General features: G+C 52.0%; 2 protein-coding genes across 2 annotated transcripts; one reads left to right on the top strand and one right to left on the bottom strand.

Moving 5' to 3' along the window:
• Positions 1–1,598: 1,598 nt before the first annotated feature.
• LRRC3C (leucine rich repeat containing 3C) lies at positions 1,599–15,476 on the bottom strand. Its single transcript, XM_052658625.1, has 2 exons — positions 14,713–15,476; positions 1,599–2,400 (listed from the first exon to the last, which is right to left on the bottom strand). Exons 1-2 carry the CDS (start codon positions 15,474–15,476, stop codon positions 1,599–1,601), a joined length of 1,566 nt encoding a protein of 521 aa, XP_052514585.1.
• On the top strand, positions 14,856–20,322 carry ORMDL3 (ORMDL sphingolipid biosynthesis regulator 3). The gene is made up of 4 exons (XM_052657408.1): positions 14,856–14,968; positions 18,073–18,272; positions 18,970–19,121; positions 19,537–20,322. The coding sequence occupies exons 2-4, from the start codon at positions 18,099–18,101 to the stop codon at positions 19,670–19,672; spliced, it is 462 nt and encodes a 153-aa protein (XP_052513368.1). The 5' UTR covers positions 14,856–14,968; positions 18,073–18,098; the 3' UTR covers positions 19,673–20,322.
• Positions 20,323–21,552: the final 1,230 nt, after the last annotated feature.

Below are 21,552 nucleotides of genomic sequence, written 5' to 3'. Positions count from 1 at the left end.
AGCCCCCCTCATTCTTGAAGAGTCAGTTCAAACATCCGTTCAGTGCCGGCTTTGAGACCACCTCCGCCACGCTCCACACCTGCCTGCTCCTGCCTCCGAGGTGGCACACGTGACCATTTGCCACCATCCTCTGGTTTGTCACTCCTCCATCTCTGTGGACTCGGAAGCTCTGGGTCTCTGACTAGCACAGTCCAGGCCCAGTGAAAATGAAAGTCGCTCAGTCGTGTCCGACTCTTTGTGACTCCATGGACTGTACAGTCCACAGAATTTTCCAGGCCAGAATACTGAAGTGGGTAGCCTATCCCTTCTCCAGGGGATCTTCCCGACCCAGGAATTGAACTGGGGTTTTCTGCATGTCAGGCAGATTCTTTACCAGCAGTGAGTGAGTGAGTGAAAGTTGCTGAGTCGTGTCCGACTCTTTGCAACCCCATGGCTCTCCTCTGTCCGTGGGATTCTCCAGGCAAGAATACTGGAGTGGTTTGCCATTCCCTCTTCCAGGGGATATTACCAAACCGGGGATCGAACCCAGCTCTCCTGTTTTGTCTTCTTTTAGTTTTGCTTCCTTTTGGTCTTTACCCTACTGGGGTCTTTGGGAACTGTGCCTATGTGTAATACCAGCACCTACCATACCTCTTCCTTTTAGCTTAGGCTGGATTTGAACAGCCAAAACAGGAAAACATTTAAGGAGACCTGAGACTCTCATAGAGAAAAAAATTAGAGCTGCTGTTTCTTTAAGCTTTGCTTTCCTGTTCTTTATTATTTATTTTTTTAAAAAAACTGTAATCTCTTCTTTTATCAACCTTCATCATTTCATATTGCAAGAAAGTGAAATCACTAAAGGCAAATAACCTTATGAACCTGCTGAGTGTGAAGAGAAAAGGCCATGGTATAGGTGAATGGATTAGGAGGGAGACACGTAATGCTAGGGGTTTACAGTTGGTAGAAACTCAGGCTTTGTTGTACAATAAGTATCATTATGTGTTACACAATGACTGGGTACTGATTGCTTGCAGTGACACAGCATAAGCAGCCCTTCAGAATCAAGTATAAATATAACAAGGGAAAAAGCAATATGGAAAAATTCAGGAATGTCCAACTATTCCTATTTCTTGGGTGAAACTCTACTGAGTTGGTTTTCTCAGTAGAGTTGTTGGGTTCCCCAACAAAATGTGAAAACAGGAGAATTTTAGAAAGTAGCAATTTTAAAGAAATGAGTGCTATGCAAAATGCATTGCAGTCCTTCATTAGATAGTTCATAAGTATGAAAAAAAGAATCCTAGACTGTTAATTAATTCATAATTCTGGAAAATATTTTTCCATGCAGGGAATCTATAACAATAAAGGTTACACAGTCTCTCGCCCTCGCTCTCTTTATGAGAGACCAGCCGAGTAGGTACCAAAAGTAGGCGCTCAAACCCCCAGGCACCGAAGATGGTGTTGGTGGACTGAGAGATATCAGGTGTTTCAGAGAGACAGAGGAGGAAGGGGGTGGAATTGGGGGATGGGAAGGGGCTGCAGGGGAGGCAGAGGGGGTCAGAGGAGAGGAGATGGTATGGAGAGGGGAGCTGGGCGTGGGCCCGGAGAAATGTCCCTGGTCGTCAGACCATTGTGCTGAGGGTGGAGGAGTCCTCAGAGCGCACAGGCAGCACTTGGGCCCGCTTGAGCGGACGTCGGGTCTCGTCCCGGTTCTGCCACACGTAGTGGGCCAGATAAGCCACCACCAGAACCAGCCAGCCCCCCATGGTGACCAGCAGGGCCACGTCAGTGCTGCGCCGGGCCCCGCCCCGCCCTGTCCCACACAACTCTTCCTCCCCGACCAGTGGCAGGAACTTCTGCCCCACAAGGTCCGGTCGGGCTTCTGGGCCACACACAATGCCCGCCCCAGTGCCCGGGGCCAGCCTCACCCGACGGAGCACCTCCTGGAGGGCACAGTCGCAGCGCCATGGGTTGGCAGACAGGTTCACTTGGATCTTTAGCCCCATGAAAGCCTCCACGGGCACCGAGGCCAGCTGGTTGGCAGAGAGGTCGAGGTGGCGCAGTGTGCCCGCCAGGCCCTGGAAAGCAGCCCCTGAGAGGTGGGCAAGGATGTTATGGGACAGATCCAGCTCCTCCAGGACAGGCAGGTGCCGGAAGGCACCAGCTGGCACCGACGCCAGCCTGTTGGCATCCAGGTAGAGCTTGCGGGTGTCGTTGGGGATGCTGGTGGGCACGGTGCTCAGACCCGCCTGGCTGCAGCGGAAGGTCTGCTCCCCAGCTTCCTCTGCCGCATAGCAGCCCTGGGGAACCCCCTGGGGGCTGGGCACGGTTCCCCCTGCGTCTATCACCAGCAGCAGGGACAGGAGGTGACTGGCTGGCGGGAACATGGCCACAGATTGGCATAGTCCTGGACTGGAGTAGAATCTGGGGAAGGAAAAGTTCCAGAAAGGAAGAGTGAGTCGAGAGAATTCTGTTCCTTGTGGCCAGCGTTCTCTTCCTGAAGTCTGCCTCTGGATTCTCTTCGGGCTAGGGCCTCTCCTTTGGGAGTTCCCTCTGGCTTCTCTCTCTCTTTAGCCACTAAGTCATGTCCGACTCTTGCGACCCCGTGGACTGCAGCCTGCCAGGCTGCTCTGTCCATGGGATTCTCCAGGCAAGAATACTGGAGTGGGTTGCCGTTTCCTTCTCCCCCTCAGAGAGAGGTGGGTGGCTGGGTGGCTCTTTTGCTTCCTTGGAGTCTAAGACTCCTTACTGGGCCCTCAGGGTAGACAGTCTCCTGGGCCTGAGACTCTTCTAAGTTCACTTTGATTCTGGAGGGCTAACCTAGGAAGTCTTTCTGCCCAAGGCTCTGTTGGTCATTCTGGGTCTGGGGGCTCCTAAGCATCTGCTTCTGCTCATGTACTGTTCTCCTTCCACTGGAATAAAGGACCTGGGTGGCTGCCAGGTAGGCCAGGTAGGCACCAGAGAGCACTCGTGTGAAGGAGACAAGGAGGACGGATCAGTAATAAGACTTTATGGTATATAGCCAGGCTGAGTGACTCAGGCCCCCAACTTCTGTGCCCATTCACCCCCTTTCCTGGAGCGTCCACCCCTCGACCCGTCCCAGCTCTGTCCTCTCCACCCCACTCTTCCTCCCTGTCCTCTCCCCCCTCGTCTTCCCAGCCTCTCACCCTGTTGCTGGGAGAGCCTTCTCCTGTGCTGCCCTCCCGACTCTGGAGACCCACTTCCTCCTCCGGAGCCCTGCTCCTGTAGCTGCTGGAAGCTGGGGGCTGGGGCCCAGGAGTGTTGGGTTTCCTGGCATGTGACTCCAGGCCCCAGGTGTCAGATACCTGAGCCCTGGTCTGGCCAGGCGATGCCCAGAGAGGGTAGATCCTGGACCCTGATGAGCCCTGTCATGGGAAGACCAGGCCCCAGTTCCATTCCCCGCCTCAGGCTCCCTTTCCAAGGCCTTGACATTGCCAGCCTCCATCCTTCCTCTCTCTGCTGGGGCTGAGACTCTGCCTCCTAGAACCTCTGCCTTCTGCCCAGAGCTTGGCTCAGTAGGAGGATCCCTGCTTGGCAGGCCTGGAGGGGGGCCTCATTTCACACCACTGCCTTCAGCAACCCGTCCCCCCTCCTACTGTGCACACCTTCTTCCATGGCAAATAAGCTTCCTTCACCCTTTTTCTTGGAAAACTTGTCTCTCTTGGGAGGACCTCATCTTCTGGCTCCCTGAAGGGTGTCCAGCCTCCTTGCCAGGCAGGGGGCACTGTGTTAGTTCTCTGCACTGTTGGCAGATGGCCCCTTAAGGAGCAGGAGGGGGTTCTTCAAGGTTTCTGAAGTTCCATGCGGTCATCTAGAAGTTTTTTCACTGGTTTTTCCTTCTGGATTGGAGCTGACTCACGTTCTCTTAGTTTGCTGGGGCCTTGAGCTCCCAAGTTGGTACCTTTAACTCTCCCTCATGCCTAGGAGCTGGGGAGAGCTTGGACTACTTATTCCCCAGGGTCTCTTGATCCTGACCATCATTTACAGCCACACTGCCCCATCACGCCACCGTCTCCTAATGAAAGGGAAGGGAACAGAAGAGTGGGTGTCACAGAGAGCTGAGGTCATATGCTGTGGAGACCTTTCTGGGAAGGAGAACCTTGCCGGATTTTCTAAGAGACTACAGATGAACAGCAGTGGACACAGAACTGCAGGCTTCAGTGCAAAATGAAGACGTGGGGTCCTTTGTTCAGAGATTGAGAATTTCAAGATGGCAACAGCAGTAGGTTGTAAAACCAAGTGCAGGGCCCTTCTGAATGGAAGGCATGGGGCCCTATACAGGTTGCAGGTCCCTGAGCCTGGCCCTGTACGTGACCTTGAATAAGCATTTTCAGACGGGTAATGGAAGTCAGAATCAGAGGCTAGGATATGGGATGATGTTATCACTGAGGATGTGCTCACCACTGACTCATTCCAGTGACATTAACAGGGTCATTTCTCAGACTGCAGATTGTCCACTGAATCCAATAAGACACATTTTCGACACTTGGGCAGAAGTGGACATTTTGTCTGTGGGTTGCCTGTTCGTTAGCCCAGACACTCTGCTACTGAATACTTGGGGGTTCACTTTGGGATTGGGGATGAGTGTGGAAGAGGAAGCATGTGGAACCCTACTCCCACCCCCACCCCACTGCTGTCTTGTCACACCGGGTGGGGGCTTTAGCTAAGGCACAAGAGGGGAGCCTGGATGTGGATGGAGAGAGTTATCTCCTTCAACTTGGGCGGCTGCCAGGTAAGAGTGGGACTGGGGTGTCTGGCATGGCAGCTGTCAGAGAAGCAGGAAGTCTGTGCACCCAGGAGGGTCCGGCTGGCTCATGACGTCATTCATTGAGGGTGATTGAATGTGGTGCTCAGTAGAGATGAGAAAACAGAGAGGAAGGAGGAACAACACTCAGAATGGCGCACAGTACAGTCTGAGGGGGAACGAGGCTGAAGCAGAAGTTCTTCTCCACTGTTTATTCATTTATTCATTTGTTCATTCAGTGAAGATATCCTGTGAGTCCCATGTTGTAAGTAGTGCTGTGCTCAAGATTTAGCCCCTGTTCTTTTAAGTTTCTTCTTCTTTTTTTTTTTTTTGATGTGGACCATTTTTAAAGTCTTTATTGAATTCGTTACAATATTGCTTCTAGTTAATTTTTTTCTTATGTTTTAGCTTTTGGCTATGAGGCATGTGGGATCTTTACTCCCCGACCAGGGAGCAAACTCACTCCCTCCCTGCATTGGAAGGTGAAGTCTTAATCACTGAACTGCCAGGGAAGTCCCCAGCCCCTGTTTTGAAGGTCTTAGATAGCAGTGGTTAGCCCAGTGTTTCACCCAGTCTGCCCATTAGAATCACTCTGGGGAGTTTCTAAAATTAGTTATGCTTGGGTGTACCTGGACCAATTAAAATCTCTGTGGATGGGGTGTATGCACTGGTATTTTTCTCAAAATGCTCCCCAGGTATTTCTAATGTTCAGTCTGAGTTAAGAACTGCCGGTCTGGAGGGAGACACGGACATGTTGACACACGTCTGCACAATGCCTTTAACGTGATGTCTGCCAGATGATGTGTGAAGCCAAGAGAGAGGTTAAGTCACCAAGGCAGAATCTGCTGGTGCTCTAGGGGAGGCAACAGTTTTCCCCTGCCCAATTAGGGCTTTTCAGCTGGGCCTGAGAACTGAAGTGACATAAGCAGCTTAACAGGAGGAAAGCATAGACAATTATATGGATGAGGAGGGGTAAACTTGGAATTTGGGATTAACAGATACATACCACTACATGTAAAAAAGATAAATGACAAGGTCCTACTGTAGAGCATAGGGAGCTATATTCAATATATTGTAATGAATCTGAAAAAAAAAATACATACATATATGGGTGTGTGTGTGTGTATAACTGATTCACTTTGCTGTGCAACTGAAACATTATAAATCAACTATACTTCAGTGGGAATTCCCTGGCAGTCCAGAGGTTAGGACTCCACACTTCCACTGCAGGGGTCCTGGGTTTGATCCCTGGTCGGGGAACTAAGCTCTTGGAAAGCATGTAGCACAGCCAAAAAGAAAAACCCCAACTATACTTCAATTAAAAAAGAGTCAAAAACAAATTTATATTAATGACATGGGAACCTTCACAAGGAAGTGAAGACCCAGAAGAGTGGCAAAACATTAATACTTTTATTCTGGGTTGAATAAAGAGAAGCAATTGTGGAGAAGTGACTGAAATATATGGGGAGCCTAGAGGAAGATAGAAATTATTTTAACAAAGTCTGTTTGTACAGAATTCTCTTGCCTTTGACTCCCCGTTGAAGAATCTTCTTTTCTTCTGATTATAGGGAGGGTATCTTTCACGTGGGGAGTTTGCGCTCCTGTTTTCTGGAAGAAGAGCTTCTCTGGTGACTCAGATGGTAAAGAATCTGCCTGCAATGCAGGAGACCCAGGTTCGATCCCTGAATAAAAGTATTAATGTTTTGCCACTTTTCTGGGTTGGAAAGATCCCCTGGAGAAGGGAGTGGCAACTTATTCCAGTATTCTCACCTGGAGAATTCCATGGACAGAGGAGCTTGGCGGGCTATAGTCCATGGGGTCGCAAACGGTTGGACATTACTGAGCGATGAACACTTTCACTTTCTTTTCTGGAAGAAAAGAGGAGATTAGAATGCCCTTCTTGCATCTGCTCAAAATAATCCTTAGGCCCATGTGACATATTTTGGGGTGGTGTATTCTGCCACCCTTCAGCATCCGTTCCTAAGCTCCTTCCTTGATAGCACACACTGATTTGGGAGGAGCAATCTTGGCAGCTGGGTGTGGCTCACTATGGCCAATGACATCTAAGCTGAAGTTGACTGAGAGGTTTCTAGGCCAATCTTTGATTTGCTCATAAAAAGAGGATGGATTGAACTCTCCCCTTTTCTCTACAGCTTTCTTCAGGCATTGGACATGAAGAGTCAACTACAGCCATATTTTGACCTTGAGGCAGCAAAGCAGAAAGGAAAGGTCAAGAGTATCACTGAGACCTGGCCTGGATATGGCTAAGCCGCTCAGCCAACACCAGCAACTGCCTACTTCTGGACTCATTATGTGAGAAAGATAACTCCTGCTTCAGTGCTTCTTAACTTCGCTGCACATTAGAACATGGGAGGTTTTGAGAATTACAGATGCCTGGGTCCATCTCAAATATTCTAATTAAATTGATCTGGCATGTGTACAGTGATGGGGACTTTTTAAAGCTCCTTAGGTGACTTTTAAATATTTTTCATTTAAAAATATTTTTGGCCATGCCTCATGGCACAAAAAACCTTAGTTCCCCAGCCAGGGATCAAATCTGCATTCACTGCACTGGAAGCGCAGAGTCTTAACCATTGGACCACCAGGGAAGTTCCTCTTTAGGTGATTCTGACGGCAACCCAGGGTGAGAATCATTCCTTTGCTTGGGTTTTCTGTTGCTTTTAACTGAGAGCATTCTTACCTGATACACTAGCTTTTCCAAGATCTCAGGGAAGGCTCTACCAGGGAGAGACATTTGAGTTGGGTTTTAAGGCTGAGTTCATCAGGCGGAGGAACAGAGTATATGCAGGAAGAAGGGAGCATCAGAAGGCTTGGCTTCTCCTAGATGTAGAGCTGAAGGGGTGGTGGCAAAGGCTACAGTTAAAGTGGAAAAGGTCGAGATCCTGGGGCCTTGTATACAAGGCAAGAATTAGGACTTGTTTCCATGGCTGATGGATGGAAGGGCATTAAAATTAGCTTTGAATGTGGCTCATGCCGCTGGCTGAGTGGAAGATGTATTGGTGAATGAGAGACCAGCTACTACACCAGTCCAGGCGGGAAGTGATGAGGGATGGGTGACTGAAGGAGCTATGGCTGGAGGAGCTCAAGCTCATCAGACATTTGTGCCAGTGGGCACATCCTTCCCCGATTCCCCTGGGTCTTTGGTTCTCCGGACTCCTGGCCTCTGAAACCCCTTCCAGCCTGATGTATCTGTGATGATGCGGCAGGGAAGAGACTGAGGCACGGCAGGCCTTGGCTCCCAAGTTCAGGGCCCTGGAAAGGGCCCCACCCTCCGTGGCCGGAGTCACAATTCTTCCCTTCAACGACAGTAACTCCACGCCCCAGAGATGTGACTTTGGAGGAAGGAAGTTGAGCAGTCTTCTAGGGCCCTCCCTGCCTGATATAGAAAGCACCCCTCAGGCTCAGCCTGGGTAGAGAGGGAAAACTGAAAGGAAAGGAGGAGAGCTGTCTCCTTGACCCAGCATGTCAACCAGGGACCCATCTAACACCAGTCTCTTGGGCAGTTTGGGCTTTGGGGGCAACAAAGTCCTCTGCTCTTTTGTGGAAACTGACAAGGGTGTACATGCCTCACGCTCCCGTCCTCAGATGTACTCTCTCCTTAGTTCGACACACACCTGCTGGGCCTCTTAGGCACTGGGGATGCAGAGAGAACAGCCTTCAGACAATGGGTGTGTGCGCAAATTTGCCCTCTTGATGGCCTAGGGATGGGCTGTAGCTGAGGCGTCTGCAAGCCTCAGAGAAGTGGAGAGGATGAAGCAGCGGGTTCTGTTTGGACAGTCTCCTTCACAGAGAAGGAGACAGGTGAGGGGTGGCTTTCTGGGACAAATAGGAGTCTACCAGCAGCACAAAGGCATTGTAGGCTGAGACATGAGCAAGAGAGAGCCTGGTGTGGTTAGGGGAGAGCGGTTAGGGGCTTGATACATCAGTAGTTTGGGAGGTGTGCATCTCAGCTAACATTTCCTGAGAACCTATTATATACAGGAAATGCAAACATGAGTAAGAAATACGGAGCAAGCAGCCTCCAGGGGCAGTGGATGTGTAACATAACTACAGCACTTGCGCAGTGCAGGAGAGAAGTCTTTATAAAGCACTGATGCAAACATGAGGGACATATGGTTGCAGGAGTGTGTGTGGCCAGGATTGAATTTTGGGAGAAATGCCATTTCCTAGCGGTATGACTCGGAGAAGGCAATGGCACCCCACTCTAGTACTCTTGCCTGGAAAATCCTGAGATTTTCCAGGGGTCGCTGGGGTCGCTAAGAATCGGACACGACTGAGCGACTTCCCTTTCACTTTTCACTTTCATGCATTGGAGAAGGAAATGGCAACCCACTCCAGTGTTCTTGCCTGGAGAATCCCGGGAACGGGGGAGCCTGGTGGGCTTCCGTCTATGGAGTCGCACAGAGTCGGACACGACAGAAGCGACTTAGCAGCAGCCGCAGCAGCAGCGGTATGACTTTCGGCACAATATTTAAACACTTCCTACAGCAGTTATCTCATTTGCAAAGTGCAGATAATAAAAATACCCACTGGGGCTTCCCTGGTGGCTCAGCGGTAAAGAATCTGCCTGCCAATGCAGGGGACACAGTTTCGATCGCTGGTCAGGGGAAGATCCCATGGTGCCGTGGAGTAACTAAGCCCACCCGCCGCAACTGTTGAGCCTGTGCTCTAGAGCTGAGACGCAACTACTGAAGCCCACGCGCCCTAGAGCCCGAGCTCCCCCACAAGAGAAGCCACTGCAATGAGAAGCCCGCGCATCATCACAACTAGAGAGTAGCCTACTGACTGCAACTAGAGAAAAGTCTGAGGAGCAACGAAGACCCGGAACAGCCAAAAAAACCCCAAAACAAAACCCTATCTATCTGCCTATATACCTATATCACAGAGTTGTTTGAAAGATGAAGAGAGTTGATGTAGGTAAGACCTTTTGCCCAGTGCCTGGAACAGAGCAAACGCTAATAATGGTGGCTGTGATTACCCCTGAAGGAGGAGCTGTATTAGGAGGGGAAGGCGGAAGCTGATCTGGGCCAGTGGCAGCCCAGAATTCCTAAAGAGGTGGGGCCTGCTAGGGGTAGTCATGAGACTGGAAGGAACCTAGGGGAGTTTTTCTTAAAGCTACTGTTTTTATATCCATGGGCTTTTTAATCTGGTAATATTTACAGTTTTCTAAACGGTTTTTTTTTTTTCTTCCCCACATAGAGGAAAATCTCAATTGTTTGTATCAGAGAATATGCAGATAGAGGGGTTCCTAATGAGCAGCCCACTCTTGGTTCCCAGAGGGAGGTTCTGGTTCCCTAGCCCTGATTCTGGCCCAGGAGGCCCTGGCAGGCTCGGCCCTTTCCCTCTGCAGCCCAAAATAGCCAACCACAGGGCTGGGCAAGGGGAGGAGAGTGGAGTGCCCACTGGCAACGTGGCCTGTCCTGGCACCTCCTCCTGTTTCTCATCAACTTGGGAAACTCACTCAGGGCTCTGATGGCTCAGCATCACTGCCCCCTCCCTTCCGCTGCCACCACACGCCCGGGGTGCCCCCCCACCCAAACAAAAACAGCTGCGGACATAAACAGCTCTTTGCTTCCTTGCACTTGCTCTGGGTGTGACCTCAACACCTCCCCTTCTGGAAGGAGGGAGGTGAGGTGGGGGGAGCTGGAGAGCAGCAGGAATGAATTGGAGGGGAGTAGGAGGTGATAAGAGTGGAGGGCTCAGTCATCCCCCCTGGGGTTCGGAAGAAGGGGTTCTCTTTCTTGACATCCCACCTCCTCACTTCCCACCACTGCCAGCACCCCAGGAATGCATTTCCAGCTTGTTATCCCACCCCTGTTTGCTATCTCGGCCCACACGGTGTATCTGTGGCAAGCAGAGGCCACACCACCCCACCAGATGGAAACACCCCAAGGCTGGGAACGTGTCTACTTGAGCAGACTAAGGAGCTCCCAGAGGGCAGGGAGAGTCAGTGGAGATGACTCAACTCTGTTTTAAAAATATAAACACTTTTCATAAAAAATTTAAAAACGGATAATCTCACATTAACAAAGTTTGAAACTAGAGAATGAAAAAATCACCCCCAACCTCTCCATCCTAACACAAAATCTGTTTTTATTTTATTGGATTTCCACAGCCTAGTGAAGCAGATGATGAAATATCACTCAAACGTGGAATGGATTAATAAAAGTCAGTAACAATTTCTGTGTGCCTGGGTTCGTTCTAAGTGCTTCACATGTAGTGACCCATTTAATTCTCTCAACAACATGTGGCAGGTATCACCATGAAGATCAACATTCTTCATTTCTAGGAGCCACAGCACAGAGAGGTCCAGTGACTTGCCTAAGGTCACACAGCTGGCAACCACAGGAGCTGGGAGTTGAACCCTGGCAGTCTGGTGCCAGGATCTTACCAGTGTTGCTCTGTCTTGTCACATCATAATCGTGAATGCATTTGCAGATTTATAAAAACTTTTTATTATGGACAATTTCAAACAAAAAAAGCATAGAAAATAATAGAAGTAATCTCATGTCCCCATCTCCCAGTTTCAATAATTATCACCTCATGGCCCAACTTGCTGCTTTTCTTCCCCTCCCCCACCCCAGCCCAGATTATTTTGAAGCAAATCCAGTCATCATATAATTTAATCCACACAATTTAGTGTATATGTCCAGAAGATAAGGACTTTTTTACTGAAAAAATTACCACAGTACCATGAAGTGAAGTGAAGTCGCTCAGTTGTGTCCGACTCTTTGCGACCCCATGGACTGTAGCCTTCCAGGCTCCTCTGTCCATGGGATTTTCCAGGCAATAGTACTGGAGTGGATTGCTATTTCCTTCTCCAGGGGATCTTCCCAAGCCAGGGATTGAACCCGGGTCTCCCGCACTGTAGACAGATGCTTTACCATCTGAGCCACCAGGGAAGTCCCCAACCCATGCCTTAAAATGTATATTTCATTAAAATCATCAATTTGAATAGTTAGTATTCAAATTTCCTCAATAATTTAAATATTTTTTAAGTTGGTGTTTTTTTAAGTAAGTTTTTAAATGAGGACCCCAATAAGGCTTTTGATTGATAGATTTCTTAATTTCCTTTCATTTTAAGTCTCTCCCTCTCCTTTTTTCTTCCAATTTATTTGTTGATGGAGTTGGGTGTTTGTTTTGCTGACTGCATCCCTGGGGGGTGCTCAGACTTTTTTTTTTCTTGCCGGGCTGCATGGCTTTTGGGATCTTAGTTTCCTTACCAGGGATTGAACCCAGGCCTACGACACTGAAAGCCCCGTGCCTAACCACTGGACCGCTAGGGAACTCCCAGCGCAGGCTATTTTGTGTCCTGATCTTCTCATTTAACATTTTCTTGGTCACAGTCATTTACTATATGGCTTCCTTCTGCATCACTCAGTGGATATGGTACTATAACTTTTTCTTGGGCACTTGGGATGGGGAAAGAGTGTCAGAATTTATTTTTCTGGGCTCCAAAATCACTGCAGATGGTGACTGCAGCCATGAAATTAACAGACGCTTACTCCTTGAAAGGAAAGTTAGGACCAACCTAGACAGCATATTAAAAAGCAGAGACATTACTTTGCCAACCAAGGTCCATCTAGTCAAGGCTATGGTTTTTCCAGCAGTCATGTATGGATGTGAGAGTTGGACTATAAAGAAAGCTGAGTGCAGAAGAATTGATGGTTTTGAACTGTGGTGTTGGAGAAGACTCTTGAGAGTCCCTTGGACTGCAAGGAGATCCAACCAGTCCATCCTAAAGGAGATCAGTCCTGGGTGTTCATTGGAAAGACTGATGTTGAAGCTGAAACTCCAATACTTTGGCCACCTGATGTGAAGAGCTGACTCATTTGAAAAGACCCTGATGCTGGGAAAGATTGAGGGCAGAAGGAGAAGGGGACAACAGAGGATGAGATGGTTGGTTGGATGCTATCACCAACTCAATGGACATGGGTTTGGGTGAACTCCGGGAGTTGGTGATGGACAGGGAGGCCAGGCGTGCTGTGGTTCATGGGGTCACAAAGAGTGGGACACGACTGAGCGACTGAACTGAACTGGGTTGCTTTCAGTTTTCTATTATTATAGATAATGCTGGAATGAACACCCTCACACGTAGTATATGGGCTGTACTTCCTCAGAATATGCTACCAGAAGTGTAATCATGGCTCCGAGGCCTGAACAATTTTTTAATCTCTTGGCATCAGCAATTGTTTGTCTGAGGGGTTACACACACCAGCGCCACATAAGAGTGCTGTCACTCATTCTGAACTGTGCTCAGGCCTATTCAAGGCTGAAGGATGTCTGGTTAAGACATGGTAATTACAAGGGCAGAAAGCCAGAGGAGAAAGGTGATGACAGGGACTCAGGCTAAATTAAGCAGAAAGCGATCCACAATTCACCACAAACCTAGAGTGAGTCAGGACTCTGTTCATTCTCATTGTAGGAAAAAAAAAAAACACCCTTGATAACAGGAGCTATTAATAGGGCATGGCATGTCCAGTAATCTTTCTGTTAGACTATGCATTTAGTCAGACCCTTGTTTGAGGTTTGGAACCAGTCTGGGTCACTGAACTTCAGACAGGAAATTGGCAAAGATCAGAGAGCTTGATCAACTATGGGGAAGATGAAAGACTCCCAGAGAAAAGTGGAAGGAGTCCAGTAGGTGCATTTTGGGAAAAATAAGAATTTTTTTTTCCCCTCAGTACTGGGGAGGCCTCTATGGAAGGACAACACGCAGTTTTTGCTTATTTCTTCAGAAGGGGCCTCTACCAACCAGCAGGAACTTCTGCAAGGCCCAGGCACAACTGTTTAAGACTCTGGGGTGACTATTCACGTCTTGGGCTGACTGCTCTCGAGCTACTGGCCCTGGAAATATTTCAGAAGCTGCCTGTTCTCCTGCCCTGAGTGGTTCAGATATCCACCTGTTGGGCGTCCAATAGGACCCTCAGGGGCCCACTCCAGCGTTATGACAGCTGTTTCCTGGCAGCCACCTGGTGAGAGGGTGGGTGAGGTCACAGAGGAGTGCTCCCCAGGTTCCCTGGACCAGCATTCTCCTTTCCGTTCCCTCACCTTCATTCCAGTGTCTGTTCACAGCCAGGCAGGTTGGCCAGTCGTGACATCACCTGATCCTGCTATTCCAGCCCCACCGGGCATAGAGTGGACTTAGATGCTGGGACAGGGGAAGTAGAAACTATTCAAACAAGGCCCTCTTGGTGACATGGAGAGTGGGAGTGACCCAGGAGACCTCAAGAGTCCTTTGGTTCAGTCTCCTACAGAAACAGCTTCCTACAATATAACAGTCGCTTTACAAACATTCTTTTGAATTCCCGCAACCTTGGAGGTAGGTTTTCACAGGTATGGAACTGGAGATAAAGACAACTTATTTGCTGAGGGTTACACTGCTGGTGAAGCAGTGCCTGCCTAGTCTACCTGGCAGGAAAATCTGTGCCCCGGCCTCAGAGTTCTGAGGGGAAAACTGCGACCCCAGCCACCCAAAACCCACACAGCTGACCTGGGACTGGGACTCAGGGACCTGGTTATTCACCAGGGTGGCTTCCCAAGTCACATGTCTTCTTCCCACGTCTAATGTGGGAAGGCCAAAGATGAGACCTGGCCCAGGCCGGCCTGGGTCAGGTGTAACAGCAGCAGGCAGGCTGTGGACCTAGTTCTCTGACCTCCAGACTCTCATACTAACCAATATCGCGAAAAAACCGCTTCCAGGAGGGCCTGACAGGGGCTGAGCCAGTAGTTGTCTGAAGGGCCAGAGGCAGCAAGGTGTAGTTGAAAAACTCCGACTTTGGGTCAGAATTTCTGGGTTTCAGTCCAGGCTGGGACCCAGCGGGGACCTATGGTAAGTTACTTAAAACTTAAACTTTCCTCATCTGCAAAACCGGGCAATAGTAAACTCCACAAGAAGCACGCTGACGCCAAAACAGGCATTGTTATGCGTCAAAGCAATACCAGCTGACCTTTGTTCCGCGTACTGTTGAAACCTGCGGGCGGCCCCAGAGAGCCCTGGGCTGGAGCAGGGGTAAATACTACAACTCCCAGGAGGCTGCGGGCGGCCCGGCGCTGGGCGGTGACGTAATGGGGGCTGGTGCGGGGCGCTGATTCGGCCCGAGCTGCCAGCGGGGTGGCTGCCGCCGCGGCTCATTACAGCTGCTGGAGCAGCAGCGGCCCCTGCCCCCGGGCACCCTTCCCGGGCCTCGACCTCGGCCCCACACGGTGAGTCCAGTCGGGCGGCCTTGGAGTGGCCAAACCGGGAGTACCCTGGGGCTACAGGAGGGACGGGAAAGGAGGTGGGGGCTGTTGGGGAGGCGCCCGGGGTTGGAGGGGATCGGGACAGGGCGAGTGGAGGTGGCGGGGGTGCATCAGCCGGGGGGTCGGGGTGCATCAGTCGAAGTGATGCCCAAAGGGGAAAGTGGGGGCAGGAGGCAGGGGATGGGGCGTAGAGGAGAAGCGCTTGGGCTGCGGATGGGGGCGGGGAGAGGCTGGGCTTCGGGGATAAAGGTTTGGCCGCTTCCAGCTGGGTGAACGTGTGGGGGTGGGGGTGGGGCTCCGGACGAATCCAGGCTCCGAGTGCGAGGTCCCAGGCTGGTGGGTGGAGCGGAGACCCCCACTTCGTCTCGAAGTCCCACTCTGTAAACCCCAACAATAGTGAGGACTCCGCCTCCTCGTCTCGCCCTCTCCGCGTGCTAGTAGGGGCTCGCTCCTCTTCTTGCCTTCTTTTCATCCCCACCGCCCTCCCGAGTCCGGGAGGAAGAGCTGGAGCTAAGTGGTGAGCGGTTGGGGGGGTGGGCAGAAAGTGGCTTTGTGTCAGGGACTCCCCGCTGGGGTCCAGGTTGCAGGCTCCTATGCTTTGTGCTCCTCACCCAGAAGGCGAAAGATTTGCTGCCCTTAGTTGGGGGAGAGATTGGGAAGCAGCTCACCTGGCCGTTGGCACTGTGGTGTTGGCTTAAGTGTCTGACAGACTGGGCAGAGAGATTTGTGTAGGAGCCAGTAGGAAAGAGCTGCCAGCAAGAAAGTAGTTGACAGAAGAGAGTTGCTGCAGGCTTTGGTTTGAGGCAGGTTATGAAACCACCTCGGGGACTGACGCGGGCAGCCACCTGCTAGTTTAGCGGCAGAACTTTTCAGCCTCAGCTGCTGTGAGCTTACTTTGTGTCTGCCAGCTTCTTCTTCCCATTTCTCCTCTGCTGGGCCAGGGGCAGTTGGTTATTTCACTAATGGAAGTGGTGTGTACCCTTAGTCACACAAAAGTCTCAAGAGAGCTTTTCTTAGTTTATTGCTGCCAATCTTTCCCTTAGTTTATTGACTTTTCTATCTTTTTTTTTGGTGAGGGGGGCGGTGTCTCCTGGGAATTTCTGCTCTCAGGGCACCTGATGTTCAGGCTGCAGAAAGAAGCTTCCCAGGGTGTCAGTTGAAGCCATAGGTCTGAGCCCCACCCCGAGATGCCTCAGACTTTGCTGGGTGCCCTGTTACAGCCAGAACAGAGTGTCGAATCATCTGGGACTCAGCCAGGCTCTTGGCTTTCCTGGACAAACAACTTGGGAGGGCTAGAGGTCTTGCTACTCCTTTATCCTTGTAGGTCTAGGTTAGGGAGAAGTGGGGAAGGGAAGTAGTTTTTGGTCCTACTTGGGGAACTCTCTCCCTGTTCTTCGTCAGTAGTTAAGCCCTTCAGGCTGTCACTTCCTAGCCTGTCTCCTCCACCCTCCACTCCCCTTCCACCAGGTGGAGGCTTTTGTGCAGTAGGTTTCCCAGGAACTGTGTTTGGGTAACTGAAGCCCTAAGGCCCTGGGAGGTAAACAACTGAGCCAGTCCTGGTTTTCTAGTTCCCTGGGTTTCTCTTAGGCCCAATTATCCAACCTAATGGGTTGAGCTCATGGGCCCCAGGAGCATGACTGCTTTTGGAGCCTTCACATGTATGTTTGTATGTTGGGAAGGTGTGTTGTGGGTTGCATTTCCTTTGAGGTCTCTAAGCTTGGAGCCATCCGATAGGAAATTTGTTCCCATTATCCTGCAAGTAGGGAACTGATCCTTGAGAATTCCGGCTCCTATGCAGTCTCTGTGATCCCACCCTGAAATAGAGGGCAACCAAGTTGGGGGGTGAGGGTGGGGTCATCGCAGCAGAGTCGGGGGGTGACCTTCTGAACACTTCCAGGATACCCTCATCTGGGACCCCTTTCTGTATCCCCAGGAAAGATGGGGCTGTTACCATGGTGATGACCTTAGGGTCTTTATTGGACAGGATCTCCCCATAGTTCAGGAGGTGAGCCAGTACAAAGGTGTCATCTATTCCCACCTCCTGCTGGTCAGAGGGCCCTCAGAGATCTGGGGACAGCTGAGCTCTGGACAAGGGGCTGCTTGTTCCCCTCCTTACTTGCATCCAAGAATGGGCTGGGCTGCATGGTTTCATGGGCAGCCAGGGAAGCCCTCCTGGTTCCCCTTGCTGCAGGGCCTCTGCCCTTGGAACTGGGCATAGGAAGGCCTGGTGCTAATAACTTACACTTGGAAACAGATACTGGGAAAAGAGGCCCAGGTGAGGATGGGTAGGCAGAGAGGGAAGGGGGCAGGAGAGAGGCTGTAGGTGTGTCCCTGGGGGAAGTCTGTTGATGTGGGCTTCAGGCGCCCATGGGCACTGTAGACATTGGTAATGTTCACTGTGCTTGCCCCTCCTCTGGTAGGGAAAAGGGCCGAGATGGTTTGGCAGGAAAACGGGTGGCATCAGGAGGGCTAGCCTGAGTGGCTGCCAAATGGATAAAACATCTGGTTGGGTGGTTTTGTGTCCCCAAGAAGGCAGCTTCCAGGTCTGGGTAAAGGTTGTCTCTTGCCTGTTTTTTCTTTTCTTCCTTTTCTCTCTCTTTCTACCCCCGCCTATCCTCCTGAGTTAGGGGGCAGGGAGACCCAGGATACTTCATCCACTGCTGCCTGTTCCTTCTCACGGGGGGTTGGGGTTCAGGGGGAGATGTGTCATTTCAGACCCTCAGTGAGACAGAGTACAGCAGGGCTTATTGCTGAGTGATTGTTAGGGCACGGGCCCCGTCTTCCCTGCCCTGGGCTTCTTGGGCAGAAAGCTCCCCAGAGGGTGAGATTGCAAGACAGGCAGTGGTTTCTTTGCCCTGGGGCTGGATGCCTGTTGATGGCCTGTCCACCCAAGCAGTTCGAGTGCCTGGAAGGGCACTGTCCTGATTGGATGATGTACAGAGCAGCCTGGTGTTTTTCCCAGCCCCGCACCAGGAAATGGATAAAGTCTGCCTCCCTGCAGGAATTGGAAAGTGTGAGGGAGCAGGGAAAGTGGTGTGACCTGTCTTGCTTGTGCTGCTTGTTTGTAGGACAGTGGCAGGAGAGGGGCAGCAGGATGAACGTGGGAACAGCACACAGCGAGGTGAACCCCAACACGCGGGTGATGAACAGCCGCGGCATCTGGCTCTCGTATGTGCTGGCCATTGGGCTTCTCCACGTCGTGCTGCTCAGCATTCCCTTCGTGAGCGTCCCCGTCGTCTGGACCCTCACCAACCTCATCCACAACATGGTGAGGGCCTGCCTGCTACCTGCCTTTGGTGGGTTTGGGGTGGGGGTAGGGGACCCTCACCCCCAGACATGGGCCAGATGTCAGGGTGACATGCTGACTTCAGTCACCAGAGTTCTCTTCTTTCTGCCCCACTCCCCGCTACTGGAATAAAATCTGCAGGTATGGCCATACCTCTTGGACGGGGTGGCTTATGGATTGGAAGAGGGGGTCATCAAGAGCTGAGCTAAGGACCCCAAAGAGTCTGCAGCACTTGGATGCCTGGCCTGGGGCAAAAACTCCTTTCCCCAGTCAGAATCTGAGTGTCCTTCTCTCTTGCCCCTCCATGCTTTCACTACCTGCTTGCTCCCTGGTACTCTTGGTGGGCAAGCAAGACCTGGTTCCTTTCCATCAGCTGGCCTCCTCCCAGCTGGCGCAGGAAGCCTAGCCCCGGGCTGGAGAGATGGCATCTCCTTGCTGGTTCTCTGTTTGACTCCTCCCCGGGAATTCTCCTCATGCCAGGCCTGCCCTCTCACCCAGTGGGTCTCCTTATTCTCTGGCTAGTCTCCCAGCTGCTCCAGCCTGACCTCCGGCCCACATCCCCCTGCCCAGTAGATGGGGCTCCGAATCACTGGGAGCCCATGTCTGTGACTGGGGCAGAGGAGCTGAGCTGGTGGGCCTTTGGCCTTCTGTGTCCTCTAATGAAGGCCCCTCCCTCCAGGGCATGTACATCTTCCTGCACACAGTGAAGGGGACACCCTTTGAGACCCCGGACCAGGGCAAGGCGAGGCTGCTCACCCACTGGGAGCAGATGGACTATGGGGTCCAGTTCACCGCATCTCGGAAATTCCTGACCATCACACCCATCGTGCTGTGAGTGCCTTGGGCAGAGGAGGATGCCAGTGGAAAGGCCAAGGCCTGGGGAACCCTGGGGCCCTGCGAGGCTTAAACCCCTCGCCAACTGTGGCCCTTGGCATAGGAATGACCAGAGGAAGAAAGGCTGGGGTGCCCCTGGGTCTCATGCTGGGTGCAGGTTGTGACTCCCTGGTCCTGTCTGTCCTCCGTTGGCGCTTCCTTCCTGCCGCTGAGTTTGGTCCACGGGTCTGGGGCAGAACACAGGGCCTGGGTCAGCAGGGGCTTCTGTAACTGGGGGGATCTTACCACCCTACCTCGGTTCTGGGGAGTCTTTCCCATAACTCCTCACTGTCAGAAATCTGTCTCCCCCAATGAGGGAGGGGAAAGAAAGGGACCTTTCAAATTTATACCTCCTCCCAACCATCCCCTACAGGTACTTCCTCACCAGCTTCTATACCAAGTATGACCAGATCCATTTCATCCTCAACACTGTGTCTTTGATGAGTGTGCTCATCCCCAAGCTGCCCCAGCTCCACGGAGTCCGGATTTTTGGAATCAATAAGTACTGAGGGTGCAGCCCTTTCCCCTGCCCGGGATGGCGGGGGAGGGGTCGAAGCCTGGGCTGTGATGCTGAAGACAGAAGGAGCCTCTGGTAACCGCCAGAGACGGGGGTTGAGCCTCTGGGCCCTAGTTTTCCCCTCACTTCCCCCAGTAGCAGACTTGAAGTAGTTTGTAGTGGGTTGGGGTGGGCCCCCCTGGGGCTCTGACCCCTTCTGATTTTTTTTTAAAATTTTTTCCTTTTGCCTTTTGGATAGAGACTCTGGGGGGGGGGGGTGTTCATGAAATGGGCTGGGCTTCTGGGCTGAACACAGACCTGTGAGGTTGGGGCAAGAGAAGCCCCCTGCTCACTTGCTCATCCTCAGACTGCTAAAGCACTTTAACTCCTGTGAGCGGGGCAGAGGGGACGGTACAGCTTCTAGTCTGTTTCACTTTAATTCTTAAGTCTTTAGAATGACACTTAGTGTGTATGCTTATGTCTATGAAAGCACCGTGTGGCAGCACCTCATCGCTCTGGGTAGAGAATTGTCTAATCCAAGTCAGATGGCTCCCGCACGACCCACCTAGGGTACTGGGTAGGAATGGGGAGGGTAAGGAGCAGGATGGTGGGCTGGATGTGGGTGGCCTGGTCCCAGGGGTGAGGGGCCAGGGCTGCAGCCATCATGGCCCTGGGGGAGGGAGTTGGGGGCAGGGGTGGGATACTGAATTGAGTCTTAGAAGAATGGGGCCACGTAGCAGCTGGGATTGGTGTGAAGGGGGGTGGACGGTGGGGATAGACCCAACCTCGTTCTTTGAGAAGTGGTCTGAGAGGAGGGGCAGGCTCGGAGGGGACATTTACCCGCCACGTGGTGGGGTGATACATTGGTAGGGAGGCTGCTGTGGATCAGCAGCTCCGAGGTGGCATGGCAGGGTGGAATGGGTGGGAGATGCCTGTGAGTCATCGTAAGCCCAGGTCCAGTGTGACACCGTCTCTGCGGTGGTGATGGGGGGTGGCGTGGGGATGCTGCACAGAAGCGGTGCTGCAGCCCTTCCTCAGCCCTTCACCTGTGACCTTCTCACGCAGACGGGGTCTGGGCCGGGGCCTCTCGTGTGGCATGCACCTGTGGGCTCATCAGGTCACCGCCAAATGGGTTTGGTGGGCTAGGGAGTCCTGCATGGTCCCCGCCTGAGCAGGACAGTGGAGGGAGCAGGGAGTGACCTGTGGGGGCTGTCCACTCAGGCTGAGGAGGTGAGGCGGGGCGGGACCAGAGGGGAGCTGCCTTCTCCCCACGCCCCCTCTGACTGGGGTCTGTGTTACTTCTGAGGTGTGGGTACCAGGGCCTTGAGGGAGCAGTGGGGGTTGCGGGGGTCACTGGCCCTGTTTTCTGCCTCTTGGTCCCCCCAAGCCCCACCCCATGTATCATAAGGAACTTTCACCTCAAAATCTTTCTAAGCAAAGTGTGAATAGGATTTTTACTCCCTTTGTACAGTATTCTGAGAAATGCAAATAAAGGACAATGTGTTCCTATTTCTCTGGAGTCTGGCCTCTGCTTCCTGGAGGGCTCTGGAGGAGGGGCAGGGGGAGGGCAGTGTTGCGCATGGGTCCGACCCTCTGCCTGGATGGTGGGAGGGCTCCCGGGGCCAGCAGAACAGGGTGAAGTAGCTGATGGTGAGCTAGCCGAGACAGCAAGCTGGCCAGAGTGCAGCAGTCTGCTTTGGGGACTTCGCCTGGCTGGTCCTCAGACAGAACTTACGCCTCTGGGCTTGGTTGGCTGAGCCAGGCCGGGCTGGCAGAGGGAGAGCTTGTGCCACAGCCAGGGAGGGTGTCAGTTCAGCCATGGCTTCATAAAGAAGCCAGAGTCCCAAGGGGTGCCCAGTCCTTTCCTCTGAATTCCTCCCCCTGAATTCCTGT

The sequence above is a fragment of the Budorcas taxicolor genome, chromosome 19 (genome assembly GCF_023091745.1).
Source record: "Budorcas taxicolor isolate Tak-1 chromosome 19, Takin1.1, whole genome shotgun sequence".
NCBI classification, from domain to species: domain Eukaryota; kingdom Metazoa; phylum Chordata; class Mammalia; order Artiodactyla; family Bovidae; genus Budorcas; species Budorcas taxicolor.
This window is presented reverse-complemented; position numbering and strand designations above follow the sequence as displayed.